Source organism: Planococcus citri, chromosome 3 (assembly GCF_950023065.1).
Source record: "Planococcus citri chromosome 3, ihPlaCitr1.1, whole genome shotgun sequence".
NCBI classification, from domain to species: domain Eukaryota; kingdom Metazoa; phylum Arthropoda; class Insecta; order Hemiptera; family Pseudococcidae; genus Planococcus; species Planococcus citri.
In genome coordinates this window covers 63,970,516-63,989,859 of record NC_088679.1, presented here as the reverse complement: position 1 = coordinate 63,989,859, position 19,344 = coordinate 63,970,516, and the positions used below count along the sequence as shown (strand labels likewise).

At 33.3% G+C, this 19,344-nt stretch overlaps 1 protein-coding gene across 2 annotated transcripts; it reads right to left on the bottom strand.

Moving 5' to 3' along the window:
- Window positions 1-1,400: 1,400 nt before the first annotated feature.
- Window positions 1,401-15,387, bottom strand: LOC135841957 (uncharacterized). Of its 2 annotated transcripts, XM_065359193.1 has the most exons (3): window positions 15,259-15,357; window positions 11,736-13,705; window positions 1,401-2,182 (listed from the first exon to the last, which is right to left on the bottom strand). In XM_065359193.1, exons 2-3 carry the CDS (start codon window positions 11,772-11,774, stop codon window positions 1,628-1,630), a joined length of 594 nt encoding a protein of 197 aa, XP_065215265.1. In that variant the 5' UTR covers window positions 11,775-13,705; window positions 15,259-15,357; the 3' UTR covers window positions 1,401-1,627. The 2 variants fall into 2 exon arrangements, with proteins under 2 accessions (XP_065215265.1, XP_065215264.1); XM_065359192.1 differs by lacking the exon at window positions 1,401-2,182 and having other exon boundaries at window positions 12,040-13,705; window positions 15,259-15,387.
- Between the last annotated feature and the right edge of the window lie 3,957 nt (window positions 15,388-19,344).

The window sequence follows — 19,344 nt, the reverse complement described above, 5'->3', positions numbered from 1 at the left end:
TCAAAATTGGTTCTAGCTCTTAGATTTCGAAAACGTATTTTGCCCCTGTAATTTTCGAAATAGGCAACTTGTTCATCTGACTTTTTTTTACTCGTACCCGGTTATATCCAAATTTGAAGTTTGTACTACTCCTCCCCGGACACCCTGTATAGGCACTCTTATTCGGGACAGTTTTGTGCTGGAATAGATCAGCAAGAAAAGGAGGGGAAGGGAAGGTAAAATATCTCAAAATTTCAAAAATTGGTTCTTTCTCCATTTTCGAACATTTTATTACCCTGTTGACTTTTTTTCTAGCAATGAGAGGTTGTGTGTCCTAAATTTTTGAAAAGCATGAAAATTCACTTATTTCGTGAATATTTGATGCACGAATTGAAATAATAATGCTCTCATTTGGAGTACGAGAGACTTGGAATGATCTGGGGTAGGGGACTTCTGCTCCTAAACTTTTCAGCATTTTTAAATGTCGCACAATTTTTTATTATTTTTATAATTTTTGTGTCATTGACCCTCCCCCTCCCCCTTCTCGTTTTACTCTCTTAATTCATCTAAATTTCCTAATACAACAATTTTTTCAGTGAAAAAACTCTCTTGAAGTAACGATTTGGAATACATAGAAGATTCGATGAGTATTGGTATTATTGATATTCTTCAGCATACAATCTTTGTCGCTCAATTTATCGAGTCCGGCAAACCGTACTCCTTTTCACTGCGCTCTTCGAAAATTCTAAACTCGAGACGACGTCGGAATGAAAATTGAAACAGTATCAAAGAACCAACAACGCCCTCTCCTGCTCTCTGGCGGTTTAGATAAAGTGTAGAGGAGCCGTACAAGGTGTTCGGTATACTCGTACTATTTTCGAAACAACCACCGCGATAGCGTCGAATTAGACTAAATTTTCCAACAAATAACGAGCCTACGTCTGCGTCTCTCTTCTCTTGTTCTTCGAAATAATGTTCGGAATTCCTTATTCATTCGCGTGCAATTCGAAATTAACGAATAATGCGCCGCGAAATTTTCCTTTAATAACTTCCCCACTAAGAAATAATTTCTTTTGATTGCGACGATAATTCTCGGTTGTGCTTCATGCCCCGCCGCACCATGCCTGCTTTTCCGCGCCTTTAGCCGAGTAAGCATTACGTGTTCTTCGGGTATATTATGTAAATAGTATACACGTCGGTTTATCTGTTCTATTTGCGTATACACGTTTTATGTAGGTACCTACCTACCTGTGTGTGTGTATAGAGTTATCGAAGCCTAGGAAATGAAGGATGAAAATGGGTAGATGGTGTAAAATATGAGCGTTTTCAACGTTCGATATTTGTGCACTGCAATGTTGCTGAGGTGATTTTTGGTCGTCGAAAATTCGTGTTTGGGGAGGGGGAGAGATATATTGACGAGAAATTGTACAAAAATTTATTTAAAATAATAAATACCTACTCTTGATAATTGCAAAATTCATCTGAAATTCTTTCAAAATTTTTATTCTTTTCTCTGAAAATTAAATCAAGGGGAATTTTTATTCAAAGTGGAAGCTAAAGAACACAATTTTTCAGCTCCCAAGGACGAAAATTAATTTAGGTATAAATAACAAAAATAAATTATATTTAGAGAATTGACTCGAACTCTTCAATAAATATCGTGATAGGTATTCGGCACATATTGCAATTGACCATTACCATATCTCGGACGAGAAGTGATGAATTTTGATTCGGACGTTAATTGAAACATTTCAATCAGCTTGATGAAAAAATCAACGATAGGTCTTCTCCCAGGAACATAATTACCTCCTCGATACTTGTACTTTTTACGTGTACCATTTTGAGACCCGGATGATGATGGAATAGTGTTTTCCTGATCTTGATCTGCAGTGCTGATTTCTCCATCACCAGAATCAGGAGCGGTGGTTGTTCGACTTTGAAGCTTATGATCAGAATTCCTCGACTGGAGCAGTAAATCTTCGTCCTCTAGTACTGGTTTTGCTCGATCGTGGTTTAGTAAATGTTGAAGAGGATGTCCTACGAGATGGATGTTTGGTACGATGCCTCCTGATTCGTCGACTTTGTAGTAATCGGTCAAATCGTCCACGTTGTGGGGTTTTTGTATTCGGCCATCTCCGGTTTCGATCATTGGGCTGAATACTTCGTTGAATGATCGTGCCAGCAGATCGATACAGGCGTCTGCCTGTGGAGAAAATGGTGAAAAAATGGAAAATTGTATTAGTATTTTTGTATGTTTTTTGTTACGTTGAAAGTAGGTAGTGAAACCTAAATATGTACATATGTATATCAATAAAAGGGAATCGAAAAACCTCTGCTGGTGGACGTAATTTGAATGTAATGTGATTCTAATAATTTTTTGATTTGAGTACATATTTTAGATCAAAAAACGAATTTATGGACCATGAAGCCATAATAAGGGCTTATTTCCAAAATGTGGTTCTACCCACTCATTACGTCAACACTCGATAATAAGTATAATTATCAGATTACTTACAACTTTCTAATTATTTATTTCAACATATCTCACGTCATAGGTAATGGAACTTTCAAATCTATATTGTAATAAGGATAGAAAAATGTGAATTGAAGTGGTCCTTATTTTCTAATCTTTTATTTGCATGTGTAGATAACTTTTATTTCTCGCAGTTGCTATTTTCTATGAAATATGTAGTCATTTTCAATCTTTTTAAGATAGCAAATATAACTTGAAGTCAACGTGGGCAGTATTCTCTCAACTCCCCACCTCTCCCCAGTCATTGTTTTTTTTACAAATACTCAGGAAAATTAAAAATTACTTACTCGAAAAAATATTGAAAAAGTATGACTACTAATCGTGTTCATGTTGTATAGTTATATGATTTTCCAAGTTATTAATTTTAGTGTCATATTCTTTCGCTTTTTTCATTTTTTTTTTTTTTTGTGAAAATTATCAGAACGCCAATAGAATAAGTCTCACAACTGACATCACGAAATCGACATAATTCTGTAGTAGGATAGTGGATCACAAAAAAAAAAAAAAAAAAAAAATGGAAAATTTCTACCAAAATTCTATGGAGGCCTTCACAGTTTATTTTGAGTTGGAAGTTACTTTTCAACACCGGAGGTGGCCTCGAGAGGAGATACATTATAAGGTTTCAAAGAGAAGGACAATTCTCAATAAGACTTTTGCAAATTGCTTATTTTCAGGGCAAATTCATGTTGAAATTTTTTCTTTCGCTAATATTTCGCATTGATTATGCCAAAATGTCAAATGATATTATTTCTAAAAAACTGGCGAAATATTTTGGAACGGAGTAGAGCCAATTTTTTAGCCATTGTTGATAATGTCAAAAAACCACACAATTTCTCAAGGTTTTACCATTGCGTTTCAAAACGTTTCATTAGTTGAAGAAATAATACGTTTCGAAATGTTGGCAGAATTAATGCGAAAATCGGCGAAGAAAAAATTTCAAAACGCGAATTTACTCAAAAATAAGCGATTTGCAGCCCAGGTTGAGGCAGAATCTGATTCGGAATTTTTTTCGATATACTTACTTGTCTTAATTCTGAAAAATTTCAGTGTCAACAATTTTATGTTTTTTTTTGATCATTTTAGACTATTGGATTGTTGCTATAGGTATTCCTTGTATGTATTTGATAAAGATCATGGTTTTTTAAACGTAATTTTTGTGTGTTGATGCGAAATACAACGAAAGGCTGATGAATTGATAATTCTCCGTTATGGAATTTTCAATTCGTAGCCAGAAAATTTCAAAATGATTCCATCAAGTATGCGAATAAAGTTTATTCCAAGAGTATAATTGGATGGAAAATTATTATAAAATGGAGTTGAAGTATTCACCGTTGTGATTTCGAGACTTCAATTGTATTTTGACGAAGTACAGATAATCAAGTTTTGATGTTGAACTTGATTAAAAAAGTTGTAGTTGAGAGTTTCAGTCAACGATTGGGATCAGCGAGGAGGAGTCTTTTATAATCAAAAAATTAAATTCGAAAACCCAGTTTATTGTGACCTGATTGTTTCTAGACACCTGTTGACATGGCTCGTACTCAATTTTCTTCAATAGAAGTTACTTTAGTAATCAAATGAGGACAAAAGAGTGACAAAACATGAAAAAAAAAACTTAAATTTAGAGGAAAACGATTGGCAGGAAAATTAAAAATTATTTACTCTAAAAAATATTGAAAAAGTATGACTTACGTTTCTCAAGTCATTTGAATCGGTGGGTACAGAAAGAAAGGGACCAAGTCACATTTTTGGAAATTTTTTTTCTCACGGATATAGGGGTTTCAAAGTACGGCGGATCGACTGGTGATGTCAGATTTCCGCAAAACTGCCGGGAAAGTGATATTTGGGCGCAGAAAAGGGGCGGATCCGCATTTATGACTTTTTTGTAAAATTTTTTAATTCCTTGAAAAATAACTAACATTTTTGAGAAGACCATTTTTTGAAATTTAAGTTAATCTCTGAACTGAAGATGAAAAAATTAACAACTTCGGCAAAAAGTCTTAGAACTCAAGGGGTTTTTGGTCAATTTAAACGAGATAGCAGTCTAAATTATGTACTTATTAGATGTAGAATCAAGCCCCATTCGTGCCCGAGCAATTTCAAAAGAAATTTTGTCGATTGGGTGCAGAAAGGGTCTAAGTCCCATTTGTTTAGGCAGCAACAGCGCCGGCGCACGTGAATATTTTTTTTTCTAAACAGTGCTAAAAATTGTGTCTTGGAGTCCTCTTTCAATGATCTTAAGCATGTTTACCAAAAATTTTTGATTTTCAAATAAATCAGTTTTTTGTTATTCCTGAAAAGTGCGAAAATGGACTTAGCCCCTTTCTGCACCCACCGATTCATTTACGAGTACATTGTCGTCCTGACTAATAATTAAGAAATTTGAGAAATTATTCGCCCGATCTGATTTTCCAAGTTATTGATTTCAGTGTCATTTATCTTTCGCGAGATTTTTCAGTTTTTTTGTGAACATTATCAAAACGCCAACGGTGTGAGTCTCACAATTTACATCCATAAAAAGATGAATCCACGAAATCGACATACTTCTGTAGAGGCCTTCATTTTGAGTTGAAAGTTACTTTTCAGCTCCGGAGGTGGCCTCGAGAGGAGTTATAGGGTTTCAAAGAGAAGGAATTCTCGATAAAACTTGCAAATTGCTTATTTCAGGGCGAATTTGTGTTTTGAATTTTTTTTCTTCGCCAATATTTCGAACTGATTTTGCAAAATATCAAATGATATCATTTTTAAGACTGAAGAAATCTTTTGGAACGAAGTGGAGTCAATTTTTTAGTCATTGTTGAAAACGTCAAGCAAAAAAAAAAACAATTTCCCAAGTTTATGTGAAATTATGACCAAAAAATTGACACCGCTACGTTTCAAAAATGTTTCATCAGTTGGCGAAATAATTTTCAATAGCCCAAGTTGACGCAGAATCGCAAATACATTACCTACATATCTGTTGGAACTGGATCATTTTTCCTAAAATAATTTGTGGTAGGGGACTAGAGCGAGAAAACCATGATTTTTTTTTGTTGAAAATTCTCCCTCTTTAAGGGTTTGTATCTCCCCTTCAAAAGCACCTTCGGAGCCAACATTTTTTCTGAGTAGCTTTCAACTCAATGTGAAGGTCTTCGCTTAATTTGGTCAAAATCGTTCGGAATTATTTTCGATATACTTACTGGTCTTAATTCTAAAAAAATTTCAGTTTCAACGAGTCAATGGTCTTTTTTGATTATTTTTTACGGTTGGATTGTTGCTGTCGGTAGGTATTCCTTGAATGTATACTTGATAAAGATCATTTTTAACGTAATTTTCTGTTGATGCGAAGTATGTACAATTAGTCTATATTCTATACCCTAAAAAGTGCTCTAGAAATCGACTTTTTTTAAAACCTCTCGGGGACTGAAAAGTTTTATATTTTATGGGTATTCACAAGCACCCTCGTTCCAAAAATGCAATGTTCCCAACCCTAAGTCTGTGGGCTCACCCCCTGGGGGGCTCCCGAAAGTCGACTGTAAATACTTTTCGGGGACTATGGGAACATTATATTTTTGAAAAGGGCATATACCACTGATTGAAAAAATAAAATGTTCCCACCCCTCCGACCATGGGCTGAGGTACCACCCCCCTAGAGGGGGTGTGAAAGACCGTCTTGTGGTGTGTATTTTCGTAATTTTTGGGTGAAATCTACACTGTCGTATTGTTATAGTTTAAAAATAATCAATACCCCCTTCCTCCCCCACCCCTGAAAAGGGTCCACCCCCCTCAAAATTTAAAATGCGTATATTTCCTGATGTAATGCACTTATTTGAGTGAAATTTTTTTTGTTAGGTTACAATTAATGCTTAGAATTTGAGAAATATTTTTTCCACTCTCCCTCACCTCCCACTCACGCCTCATCTTCCTACTCAGATAATTGAGATCACACAACTTTAGCTGTAATGCAGTTATTTTCGCGCGGTTTTCGCTATTAACCTTCAAGTTAAACCTGTAATGTAAATAAAGGAACACTTACATCATCCTTTGTACTCCTGTTTCATCCTCTCCCCTCCATTACTTCAAAATTATCTATTTTTGGTCACATTTTTAGCAGTTTTGCCTTCTTTTTTTTGGTTGAAATTTTTCATAATATGTAGTACTTCAAATAGGGAACTAGCTTCAGATGGTTAAGTATAAAATTTATTATTCAAAAAATAGAACAAAATCATTTTAGATGCAAAAATTTAATTTTGCCGCATTTGAAATTTTTAAAATTTCAACAATTATTCATGCTTTCAAACATTTTAATTCCAGAACATAAAAGCTAATTATCCCGAGCAAAACGAGAAACGAAGGCAAAAGTTCCAGAAAATTGGTCATTTATAAGTTTGATTAGCATCAATAAGAGTAAAATAAGTTAATTTTATGGGCCTTGAGCTTTGACATTCTTCTAATTGCAGCTGGCATTTTATAAAAATTTCAATTTCTGAAAGAGAAATTAATCAGCACCAGCGGAGCTCTCAAAAATTGAGATAAGGAAAATCATGTATAGGTACTTTATCTTATTTTCGAAAATAAGTTGACTGGAGCGAAGCAAACCTAATACATTAGTTTTTGAAAACTGATAATTCAGAAAATTGAATAGCATTTCTCTCAGTGTAAATAATAGGTACCTATGTATGTTGATTCTGTTGGCTTTAAAATTTTTTAAATTTCACTTGTTAATTTCCTACAGGTGTTAAATTTTTTGGAACGAAAAACGAGATAACTACTATAACTAAGTATAGGTCATTTATTAGAAAATGTGTAATTCTTGAAGAGAAACTACATCATCTTTAATGAAGTGGTCGATTTTCTTGACATTTTGTCAATTTTTTAGCGAACCTTCACATTTTTGAAAGTTGAATGAGATTCTCATGTACGTAATGGATGGATAGCAATTGGCGAGGCTGAGAGATTTCGGGGAATTTACAATTCGAAAACAATAGGAAAAGGTGTGCGAAATGTAGAGTATACTGAACTCGCATTCATTTCTTTATTCCAAAACTGAAATTTTTTGAAAATTATTTTTCAAATTTTTAAAATGTTAAAACCAGAAAAATTGTATTTTTACGTCTAAAAAGATACCTAGGCCTATTATTTAGTTCTTGAATTATGAATTTTTGAAAGCTTCTGCCCTCATTTCGCTCTAAGGCCAAAGTTTCTTCAATATTCTGAAATTGACATTTTTAAATCAGGGAACAAGACTAAAAAAATGATTTTTTAATCCTAGAATTAGAAATGTTTGATAGCTTTTGCCTTCGCTTCGCTTGGGCTAATCGTTTTTCGTTTCAAAATTTACCAACCATTAAATTTGAAGAATTTTAAAGTCAATAGAATCAACTTACATACCTACTTATTATTTACATTGAAAGTAATGCTATGTATTCAATTTTCTGAATTATAAATTTTCAAAAGCTTTTAGGTTTGCTTTGCTCTAGTTGACTTATTTTCGAAAATAAGACAAAGTACATGATTTTCCTTTTCTCAATTCTTGAGTTTTTCAACTAGAAGAATGTCACGGTTCAAGGTCCATAAAATTAACTTATTTTCAGGGCTCGGATTTTTATGCTGGAGCATACTTTTTGTATGCATAGGGGATAGGGAATTTTTCAATTATCTCCACGATTTATGAAATTTCAAGTAGAATGAACCTAATTTGTTAGAGCATATTTTGGCATATTTCACCATAAAAGCATGAATTTCAGCATATTTAAGAAATACCTATTTTACGTTTTTAACAGTTCTTAGGGAATGTTTTTCGCTCAATTTCAAATTTTTGCATCATATTAGTAAGTATCTGGATATTTTTAATTTTTTCCCCGCAAAATTTGTAAAACTGTCAATATAGCTCACCCATACCCACTTATTATTTTTTGTTCATTTCAGTTGTTTTTTATTCCTTTAATAATGAAATTCGAATCATCTTTTCGTGATTTTAAAACGCTCTATTTTGTATTTTTGTTTGTGAATTCTTGGTATTACACAACAATATAAAGTAAGTAGGTATATAAAATCCTATAGGAATTGATTTTTCCTGTAAAACAATGCCCATATCGTTATGGAATATTTAAGCGCATATTTTGGGTTTTTTAGGGAAAGAATATACGAGCCCTGCTCATTTTATACATATTGATCCTATTCAATCTTTTAAATGACCAATTTTCTGGAACTTTTGCCTTCGTTTCTCGTTTTGCTCGGGATAATTAGCTTTTATGTTCTGGAATTAAAATGTTTGAAAGCATGAATAATTGTTGAAATTTTAAAAATTTCAAATGCGGCAAAATTAAATTTTTGCATCTAAAATGATTTTGTTCTATTTTTTGAATAATAAATTTTATACTTAACCATCTGAAGCTAGTTCCCTATTTGAAGTACTACATATTATGAAAAATTTCAACCAAAAAAAAGAAGGCAAAACTGCTAAAAATGTGACCAAAAATAGATAATTTTGAAGTAATGGAGGGGAGAGGATGAAACAGGAGTACAAAGGATGATGTAAGTGTTCCTTTATTTACATTACAGGTTTAACTTGAAGGTTAATAGCGAAAACCGCGCGAAAATAACTGCATTACAGCTAAAGTTGTGTGATCTCAATTATCTGAGTAGGAAGATGAGGCGTGAGTGGGAGGTGAGGGAGAGTGGAAAAAATATTTCTCAAATTCTAAGCATTAATTGTAACCTAACAAAAAAAATTTCACTCAAATAAGTGCATTACATCAGGAAATATACGCATTTTAAATTTTGAGGGGGGTGGACCCTTTTCAGGGGTGGGGGAGGAAGGGGGTATTGATTATTTTTAAACTATAACAATACGACAGTGTAGATTTCACCCAAAAATTACGAAAATACACACCACAAGACGGTCTTTCACACCCCCTCTAGGGGGGTGGTACCTCAGCCCATGGTCGGAGGGGTGGGAACATTTTATTTTTTCAATCAGTGGTATATGCCCTTTTCAAAAATATTATGTTCCCATAGTCCCCGAAAAGTATTTACAGTCGACTTTCGGGAGCCCCCCAGGGGGTGAGCCCACAGACTTAGGGTTGGGAACATTGCATTTTTGGAACGAGGGTGCTTGTGAATACCCATAAAATGTAAAACTTTTTAGTCCCCATACCGAAAATTTTTTTTGAACACTTTTCGGCCCATAGAATATAGACTAAATGAAAGGCTGAAGAATTGATGATTCTCCGTTTTGAAATTTTCGATTCGTAGCCAGAAAATTTCAAAAATAATCTCATCAAGTGTGAAGTGTGCAAACAAAGGTATCCCAAGTGTAATTGGATGGAAAATTGCCATAATATGAAATTGAGGTATTCATTGTTCTGATTTGACAAAGTGAAGATAAACGAGTTTTGATGTTGAACTTGATTTAATGGTAAAGTTGTAGTTGTGAATCTCAGTGAACGTCATCCTATCTATTGTTGCGTTGAGATCAGTGAAGAGTCTTTTATGATCGAATTAGAAAATTTGAAAACCCAGTTTATTGTTACCTGATTGTTTCTAGACACCTATTGACATGACTTGTACTCAATTTTTTTCAATAAAAGTGACTTAAGAAATCAAATGAGCTCGAAAAAGTGAAAAAACATGAAAAAAATTCAATCTAGAGAAAAACGACTAAAAAATTAAATTTTAAAAAGTACGATTAATTTTGCAAATTTTTGTCAAAAGTCGCCGTAAGGTCGAGCGACTTTGAATAAAACCATTTTTTTTAAAAAATCGAAACTTTTTTGCAATTTTTGGCAACGAAGTGAGAATTTTCAGAATCCTGGCAAACAACCAAAATCAAGATTTCGTCAATTTTAGCAAGAAGTTAAACTTTATGGCAATCATTGGCGGAAGGTATTTTGGAATTTTTAGAGAATGCGGCAATAATCATGTTTTTTCTGAAAAGCGTAAAATTTTTTCCATTATACATGCTACAAAAATGTACCATTTTACTCCCGTTTACCCGCCACGAAAATATACTTTTTCCTACTTTGATTGAAAAATTCTTCTTTCCATCCTAGTGAATTTTTCAAAAAGTGAGAATTTTGTCAATTCATGGGAGAAAGCGAGACTTCGATAATTTTAGCTACAAGCGGAAGCTTTAGTTTGGCAATTAGGGGCCAAAAAATAATATATTTTCGCAGTTTCTGTGAGAAAACCGAGATATTTGAACATATTTTGGAGAATAGTGAGAGACCTTTGTGCTTAGAAGTTTCTGCAAAAAGATGACAATTTTTGTCGAGCCATTTTAGTATTGCTGTAAAGCAAAAGTTTTTGTCATTTTCGAAAAAGCGAGTTTTAAAAAAAAAAAAATTAAGACTGACAATTTTAGAAAAAAGAAAAACCCAGAAAAAATTATTTATTTTTTGGATCATTTTTTTTTTTTTTCAAGCAAGTCTTTATGGAACTATGTACTTAGTTTGAAAGTGTTTAGCAACTTTGCTGTAAAGTAAGACTTTTTATCAATTTTTGGCAAAAAGAAAAACTGACAATTTTAGTTGGGTGCACGACTTTGATAATTATTGGCAAAAAATACACTTTTTCGTAATTTTAGTCAAAAAAGTGAAAATTTTACAATTTTGAGAAAAAAGTAAGGCTTTTTTGAAATTTTTTGCCAACAAAAACGACAATTCTCGGCAATTTTTTTGAAAAGGTGACAATTTTCGTAAATTTTTTTAAAAGCGAGTATTTTTGACAATTTTTGGTAAAAGCAATACCTTTGGCCTTGGGTATAGTTTTCCTTAGGTATAGTCTTAGGCGAAAAAACTTGGAGAATTTTTGAAATTCCTGCGAAAAAGCGATAATTTTTACCTATTTATAGCAAAACTGAACCGAAACTTTTTAGCAACAAACTTACTTTTGAAAATTATTCAATGATGAAGTATGTACACTCAATACTTTGAAAAAATTAAATTTTTGACAATTTGCAAAAAAAAAGTGACTACAGTATCCAAAATGTTGAAAAAGTAACCAAGGTTAATTGAAAAATAATCCAGTACGAGCCCTGTTCTGAATTTCACTACCTATTCTTGGATGAAAACATGGTAATTTCCATTTGATGAGAATTGGATCAATTTGAAAGGTTCAAAACAACTCAAATTGAGAAGTTCGACACCAAATGAATAAAAAAAGATCTTTTTATATCGTGAAGATGTGCTTTTTGAGGACAGATTTTTTGAATTTGAAAAAATTGAGTATTAGAAAAGTTGCTTACCTGATATAAAACGACGAAAAAAATCAAACTTCGATGCATTTTGTACGATAGCTACATAACGACACGAAATTTATTATGTCTAAAATGAAATCAGTTCACTTTCAGTTACAATGATAAATATCTAAGTAGGTAGGTACATTGTTATTGTTTTCACGAAATCGATTACGAATTTTTTTCCAAGGTCACATACGTGCTAAATATGGTTTATTTTACGTATTAAATAGCTACCTATTCTTCACATCGTGCTTATACTCTCATATTAGTCTAGATTTGCATTTACTTCGATTATAAAATATATGTCAAATTACATTATTCATATTTTTATTAATAAATTAATTTACAACTCGTGTACGAGAAGATTCAAAATTATTTTTCAACTCTTCTATCAAAGTGCTATCTGTGAAACTTACAGTCGTAGGCTGGATATCATTTTTTCTCACACTTGAAACCAACTGATCAGATGCAGAATTTTTTGAATTTCGATTTTTTGTTTTCAAGATTATATCATTGATGAGGTCTGTTAATTTATTCGAACGATTTCTAGCATTTTTTTTCGATTCGGTATCTTCAAAATTAGCTGTTGTTTGATACGGTTTTGGTAGGGTGGAGGATCCAATTCGAGATGGAGCTCCAATAAGGATTCTCAAATCGCAAGAATTGTACGGGGACGGGGGCCTATCTTTGTCGCAACGATTTTTGTTTTTCGTTTGACCAACGTGGTGATGTAGTCGTTGATGTGACGAGATTCTGTTCTGTCCTTTGACGAGTGGATGACCCGAATCAGTACTGAGATCATTTTTCTCTACCGAGTCTGAAAACGTTGAAGTGGGAGAGGGGGCTGAAATTGGCATGCTCACGAAGTCATGACTCGAGTCAGAGCTAGACGAATTGGAGATTTCTTCTAACGAACAATTCTCTGAAACGGACCGAGACAAGACCCCTTTTCTGGACCCGAAGCAATAATCAGTCCCGTTGGTTGTGTTTCCAGATAGGAAGTCTTTTAAAGACGAACTCAACATGGTATCGTTTTCTGCTAAGTTGGTGGTATTTTGTCGATAGTCGATCCAAGGTAAATTTTCGTACTCGTTCGAGCCATTTCGACTCGATATTAATTTCAAATACTGACCAACGTCCGTATTCAGAGCATCGTATACGATCGCCCAATGCGATAATGGTATTGATGTATCATTCGCTGTATCGTCATCTTCAATTTTCAAGTAAAGCGAGTGAAGGTTTTTTTCGAAGCTATCGACTATAATTCGTAGACTTTCGAAAGATATGTGATCGTCTTCAGATACCTGTATCGGTTCCAATTCGCTTAAAGTATCGTTTTGATATTCGTCAAAAGCATATTTTACCAATTTGTTGACCGAATTGTATCGTAGAAAAGTGTCTCCTAATTGGATTAAACTGACGTTGGCTAATGCTGGAAAATACAAGTCGATTATCGGACCAATTACGCAATAATTGCTTTTAAATAAACGAGGAACTACGACTACAGCTTGGCAATTTTTCATGAATTTCACCATCTCCGAGTCTCCGTCTCGATCCAAAGCGTTGAGATTATTCATAGCGACGATCATCGCATCGCGAAGTTCAGAATTAGCGTCGTCGTTCAGTAGTATGGTCATTAATTCGAAAGCCCATTTGAAGTATTTCAAAGGTACCACTAAAGATGGCGTATGGACGTACACTTGACTGGGTTGGAAAATATGTGAGAATTTATCCTTGTAAGTGGATAAAGGCAGATCGCTGCAGACTCTGATTTTTGTCTGGTTTGGGTTGAAAGCAGTATAGAGAATCTCCTTTAAAGGAGTCGTTAGAGTTGAAATGTTCGTTGTGGGGTGATCTCGCCATTCGTTGCGGATAAACGACTCCATGTCTGGTTCGCTGAGAAAAGGTGTGTTTGAAGCGTAATTAAACGGAGGTCGATCGTATCGGTGAAGTGGTGGAATGAGGTCGCAGGTACTCTGAAATTATAAGACGAAAATGGTATTTTGTTAAAGGAAGAGCTCGGTAAAGTCGCTAGGGGGTGTTAGGTTGAAACCAATTTTGTGAGCTGAGGTCAAAGTGAAATAATTGGAATTGGAAATGAGAAAAATTGCTTACTTTCCGGTGTTTATGTGGGGGTATATACGTAACATACACATGTAGAAGTACTATTATTCTTCTATGTTTTTTGTTGAGGTGTGAAAAAAGTCAAAATAATTTAGCAGTTAGCTTACAGCTTTCTACTCTCATACGATTTTTAAGGTTTCTGTTAGTTTACCTTTAGACAATGAAGAGTGTTTTACGAAAAAACAGTGCAGGAGAATTTTGATCAAATTCGATAAAGACTTCGGAATTGAAAATGAAAAAAATTGCTTACCTTCCCGTAACTATGTTTAAGTATGTGGTTTTTCTCCTCTTATATTACGCTTTATATTATAAGATATCTAGATTTACCTACAGACAATCACAATGTTTCACGAAAAATAATGTCGGCCAATTTCGATCAAGTTCGGTAAAGACATTCATTTTGAGTGGAAAATTACCCAGAAAAGTTTTTAGCCCCGATAGTGCTATTGTAGGGAAGATGAGCTTTCAAAAAAGGACGTTTTCGAAAAAAATCGTAGTTTTTTTCTGCTCCAGCCCCTATCCGACCTGTTTTGGAAAGAATAGTCCAGTGTTCCAAAGGATGGTATTTGGGATTCTAAGTCGACTTTTAGGGTATTGCAGTCGAAATCCGAGACAATTTTTTGGCTTCCACTGAAAGGTTGAAAATTTTTAATCACTTTATTTTGGGTTAATTCGTGTTTTGATTTTTTTTTTTTCTCAAATCTTTCGCATCAATCAAGCCGAAACTCAAAATATATTATTCCTGAAACTGAGGAAATATTTTGAAACGCATTGGTGCCAATTTTTTGATATCATTTTTCCCACTTCGAATAATCAAAAAAAAAAATTCGTAAGTTTTTGGCTGTTTTTCTTTTTTGATATTGGCAATGATGATCATAAAATTGGAAATTGGCACCACTGAGTTCTTAAATATTTCTCCAGTTTTAGATATGATACCTTTCCGTGTTTTAGCATAATTAAGATAGGAAATATTTGAGCAAAAAATCTTCGAAATACGAATTTGCCCGAATATGACCGCTTTTTAATCTTTCAACCGCTCGGTGGAACCCTAAAAATGGTCTTGGATTTTAATGACAATGGCCTAGATCGAAGCCTCAATTCGATTGGTTGGCTGAGGGTTATAGAAAGAAAAAACATCATGATTTCTTCGATGATGCCTCTTCTATGAGAACCCGTAGTATTATTTCCCTTCCACAGACACCTAATTTTTTTTTGAGTGACTTTCAACTCGAAATGAAAGTTATATTTCGTGATGTAAATATGTGAGGGATATAAATTTATGGTAGGCTATCGTACAAATACATCGATGAGTTTGGTTTGGTGTTAAGTTTTCAAACATGAATCTCTTTTGTATAAACATATGGGGATAAATTAGAACCAAATATGTACTATAAATCCATTTTACCTGATGAAACACGAAGTTTACTAGTATAAACATCAGGATGCACAAAACGTGAAAGGACATTTCCACGACGAATAAAAATCACGAATTTGAAACTAATTCTTTAAACCGAATTTGTTGTGTTTTTATAATGCATCCATATCGGTTTTAATTGCCCTATAAGGTGTTCTCGAATATAGGTACTGACAGGTGTATGTCTAGTTTTGTAAGCAAATCCCATAAAAAGAAATTAGGTAGATTAAACAAATCATTCGTATCTAGTGATCGATAAACCGTGAAGATTTTTTTTTTTTATAGATGAACGAATTTCGTAGATACATATCAACTGTTGAATAGAAATTTAAATTGTATCTCGTGCTAAAAAAAAATACTTGAATACTTACTTAGAAGGATGCACATATATATGTGAGGGAATTGATTCAAGACTGGAGACTTGCCTTGTTTTGAATCGAAATCGCCGCGTTCGAAATTTGAGATCTTATCTCATGAAATAGAAGCCTCTTTTTATAAGTTTTGAAAAATCGATCAATAAATGGGAGGGGGGGAGTAAAATCTAAAATGGTCATATTTTCAATCCAACCAATTGATCGAAACGATTTCCAACTGTTTCGAGTTCTTGAGCCTCTAAAAGCAAATCTTTAAAAGCTGAAATTCCCACAAAAAATTGTCAAAGTCTCACTTTCCTCCTAAAATTGCTAAAAATAACAAAAAATCTCGTTTTTTGTCAAAGTGACCAAAAATATTCTTTACTAAAAAATAACCTAAAGGCAAAAGTTTTGCTTTTCGCCAAAAATTGCGAAAAGTTCTCTTTTTTTTTTCAAAAAATTCCAAGAAGTATCAATATTTTTTTTCAAAAACTACTCAAAAGTATTTTTTTGCCACAGAATGTCAAATATCTCGCTTTTTAACAAAAACTGCGAAATAGTAAGCAGCATTTTTTGTTTGCTTAGTTACCAAAAAAAGTACCTATACCCACTACTTATTCTTATGCGATTATTATTGGCCAAATATTGATAAAAGTTCTCGCTTTGTTGCAAAATTGTAAAATCTCGCTTTTTCAGCAGAAGTTGCCAAAAAAAACTATGCTTTTTTGATGAAAGTCACGAAAAAAATATATTGTTTTTTTTCAGTAATGACAATTACTTACTTTTTGCAGAAGTTTTAATTCATTACGTTGAATGGGATCATACCCAACACGGTGTCTAACGGTCCTTCCGGTCCTTCTAGGTCAGTAAAAGTTTGTCTTTTTGCCTATGGGTCCTTTTTTTCGAAAAAGTCAGTAAAAAGTCCTTCTTTTTGCCCGAAGGTTCTTCTTTTTCCCACATTTTCAAATAATTCTGTCATTTAATCAAAATGGTGTTGTTTTACATCTCATTTTTACAATTTTTGACAGCTTTCGCCCTCGCCTCGAACCAAAGTTAGAGGGTAGAAAAATCAACTCCTCAAGTCAAAAATTATGCTGGTTTACCCCTCAGGAATTGGGAATTTTCGAAATTTTTTGCCCTCGCTTCGCTCGGGCATTAACTCGTATTTTTCAAAATGATAAGTTATAAATACCTACCTTTTGTTATTTTCTGAAAACTTTTAAAATTTGAACATTTTGAAACTATGAGAATCAACTTTTTGCATAAAAAAATGATGTTTTATGTTTTGAATTATCAATTTTTCCACAGATTTCACCCTTGCATCACTCAATCGGATTTGAATTCTACTGCATCAATTTTTAAATATTTCCTAGAATGGAAAAATCAACTCGAGAAATTCCAAAAACATACCTAATCCAATCAATGAAAAAATTCGAAAAATTTTTTATTCAACATTTTTGTTTCCAACTTCCCTTTTTTAAAAAATGGTTCGAACCACATCTGGTCAATTAGTTGCTAAAATCTTGGCGTGAGGAGGGGGTGTGTGTGGAGTAAATCATTGGGAAAATTTAGCGAGAAAATTTAGGAGAATTTCTCAGTCCCCCCCCCCTCATATCCCACCACACATCGATTCGTCACACTTCTGAAAATAAAATATTGTAGGTAATGTTTTGTATGGAAAGTTTTATGCTCACCTTTGTTTTTTGGATTTGATATACACCAGACACGCTGGATAAGAAACTGATCAAATCTATCTAAATATTATCAATTTTTGAAGTTTTTTTTTTAAATTATAAATTTTTGAAGTTTTTTTGGCAATTTTGTAAAAATAAATTGTGGGGGGGGGTATCAGTTGATACATTTTCAATTTTAAAAATGTCCTTCTAAGGTCCTTCTTTTTGGTTTTCAGATTTTGTTAGACACCCTGTATAACTTTTTGGGTGGCTTTTTTTTTCTGAAAATGACTGAAATAGTTTTGCTATTTTGCTTGAAATTGCCAAAAAGTGTCTCTTTATCTCCAATAATTCTCAAGGAGTCTTGCTTATATTGCTAAAATTGTCAATCAAGTGTTGCTTTCTGCAAAAAATAAACAAAAGTTATGTTTTTGAAAAAAAAAAAAATACAAGAATATTTACTTTTTAGAAAAATTGATGAAAATTTTCGCTATTATAGAGAAAATTTCTAGAGCTGCACTTTTTCCAAAAATTGTCCATAAGTCTCGTTTTTTTGGTCAGAAATTGTTTTTTTTTTTGCCAGAAATAGCAAAAATTCTCACTCGATTGCCAAAAATTGCCTAAAGGCTAAAAGTCTCGCTTTTTTAAAGTTGCAAAAATATTTGAACTGTTCAGAGTTTTTGCTACTAGCAGCTAAAACCCTATTGCAATTGATTTTAATCATAAGTTTTTTTAAAAAATTAGTAGCCAATCAGTGAACAGTATTTTGCAAAGACCAATCGGTGATTAGTATTTACCATTGCCAGATGAAAGATTTTAGAATTTGCAATTTGGAATTACATTAATAAAATAATAGTAATTATATGTTTTCAGTTTTCATTATTTATTTTAACAATATTTTTTGATTTTTCATCAATCTCGTATTATTGGACTCAAACTCTGTAAATTTCTTGCTTTTGGCTGTAATCAAAATTCGAATTAGCGAAAAAAACAGGACTGCTTAATAGCTAGCCATTAGCCGGTAGCCGAGGGTAGCTGATGCTTTTTTAGCTTTGGCCATTAGCTGGCTAACTCCCAAAAGCATTAGCCAATAGCTAGCTTCTAGCCAATCTTTCCCCCCGCTAACGGCTAATTTTTTCAAAAAAATAACAGTATTTCTGCTATATTTTATAGCCTAAGCTTTTAGCTAAGTATTTTTTTTAAGCTTTAGCCATTAGCTTAGCCAATACGATTGGCTAAATTCCAAAAAGCAAAAACCCTTTTGCAATCAGCGAATAGCTTTATTCCCGATGAAATCTGGGAAAATGTATGTAATGTATGGCTCCGAACTGGCACCATCTGATTTGGAGAAAAATAAGTTGGTCTCTAAAGTACACCATTTGCGAGCACACGTGTCAAACATTTATCTGAATACTTAGATTTTAAGTCGTTTTTTTGGAAACAGCGATTTTCAAATAGTCGCTGAAGGCTCCAGAAATGCTTGAAACGACCTCCAGTCAACTCAAATGTTGAAATTATATACTTAGTATGAAGGGAATATTTTAGCTTCCCAACTTTATTTGGCGAACTTTTGTAGAACTGGAAATATTATAAAAAATTTTAGAAATCCGCTGAAAGCTCTAGAAATTCAAAAAAAGGTTTGAAACTGTTTCCAATCAATTCGGTGGGTCAAAAATGTAATATCTGACAAATTTCAGATTTCTACGTAAATTTGGTAAAATGTTAATTTTTCTCCATTTTTAACTGAATTTTTTTCAAGGTGGTATTATTTTTTCAGAGGTAAGACAACCACTCATCGAAACATGATTGTTCGTGAGTACCTACTGTTCAATTTCTCAAAACATCCTGTTGTACTCGTACGATGCAGATGTAATTATACAAGGTTCAAGTACGCTCGATGCTACGTTATTCATGGTTTTATCACTTATTCTCTTTGTACTCGAAGCTAGGTACGTTTATTAATGGTTTTATCACTTGTTCTCTTTGTACGAGTACCTATGAACCATATTGCGTGAGTGAGTGGTATTTGAAATTTGAATGAATGCAACAAG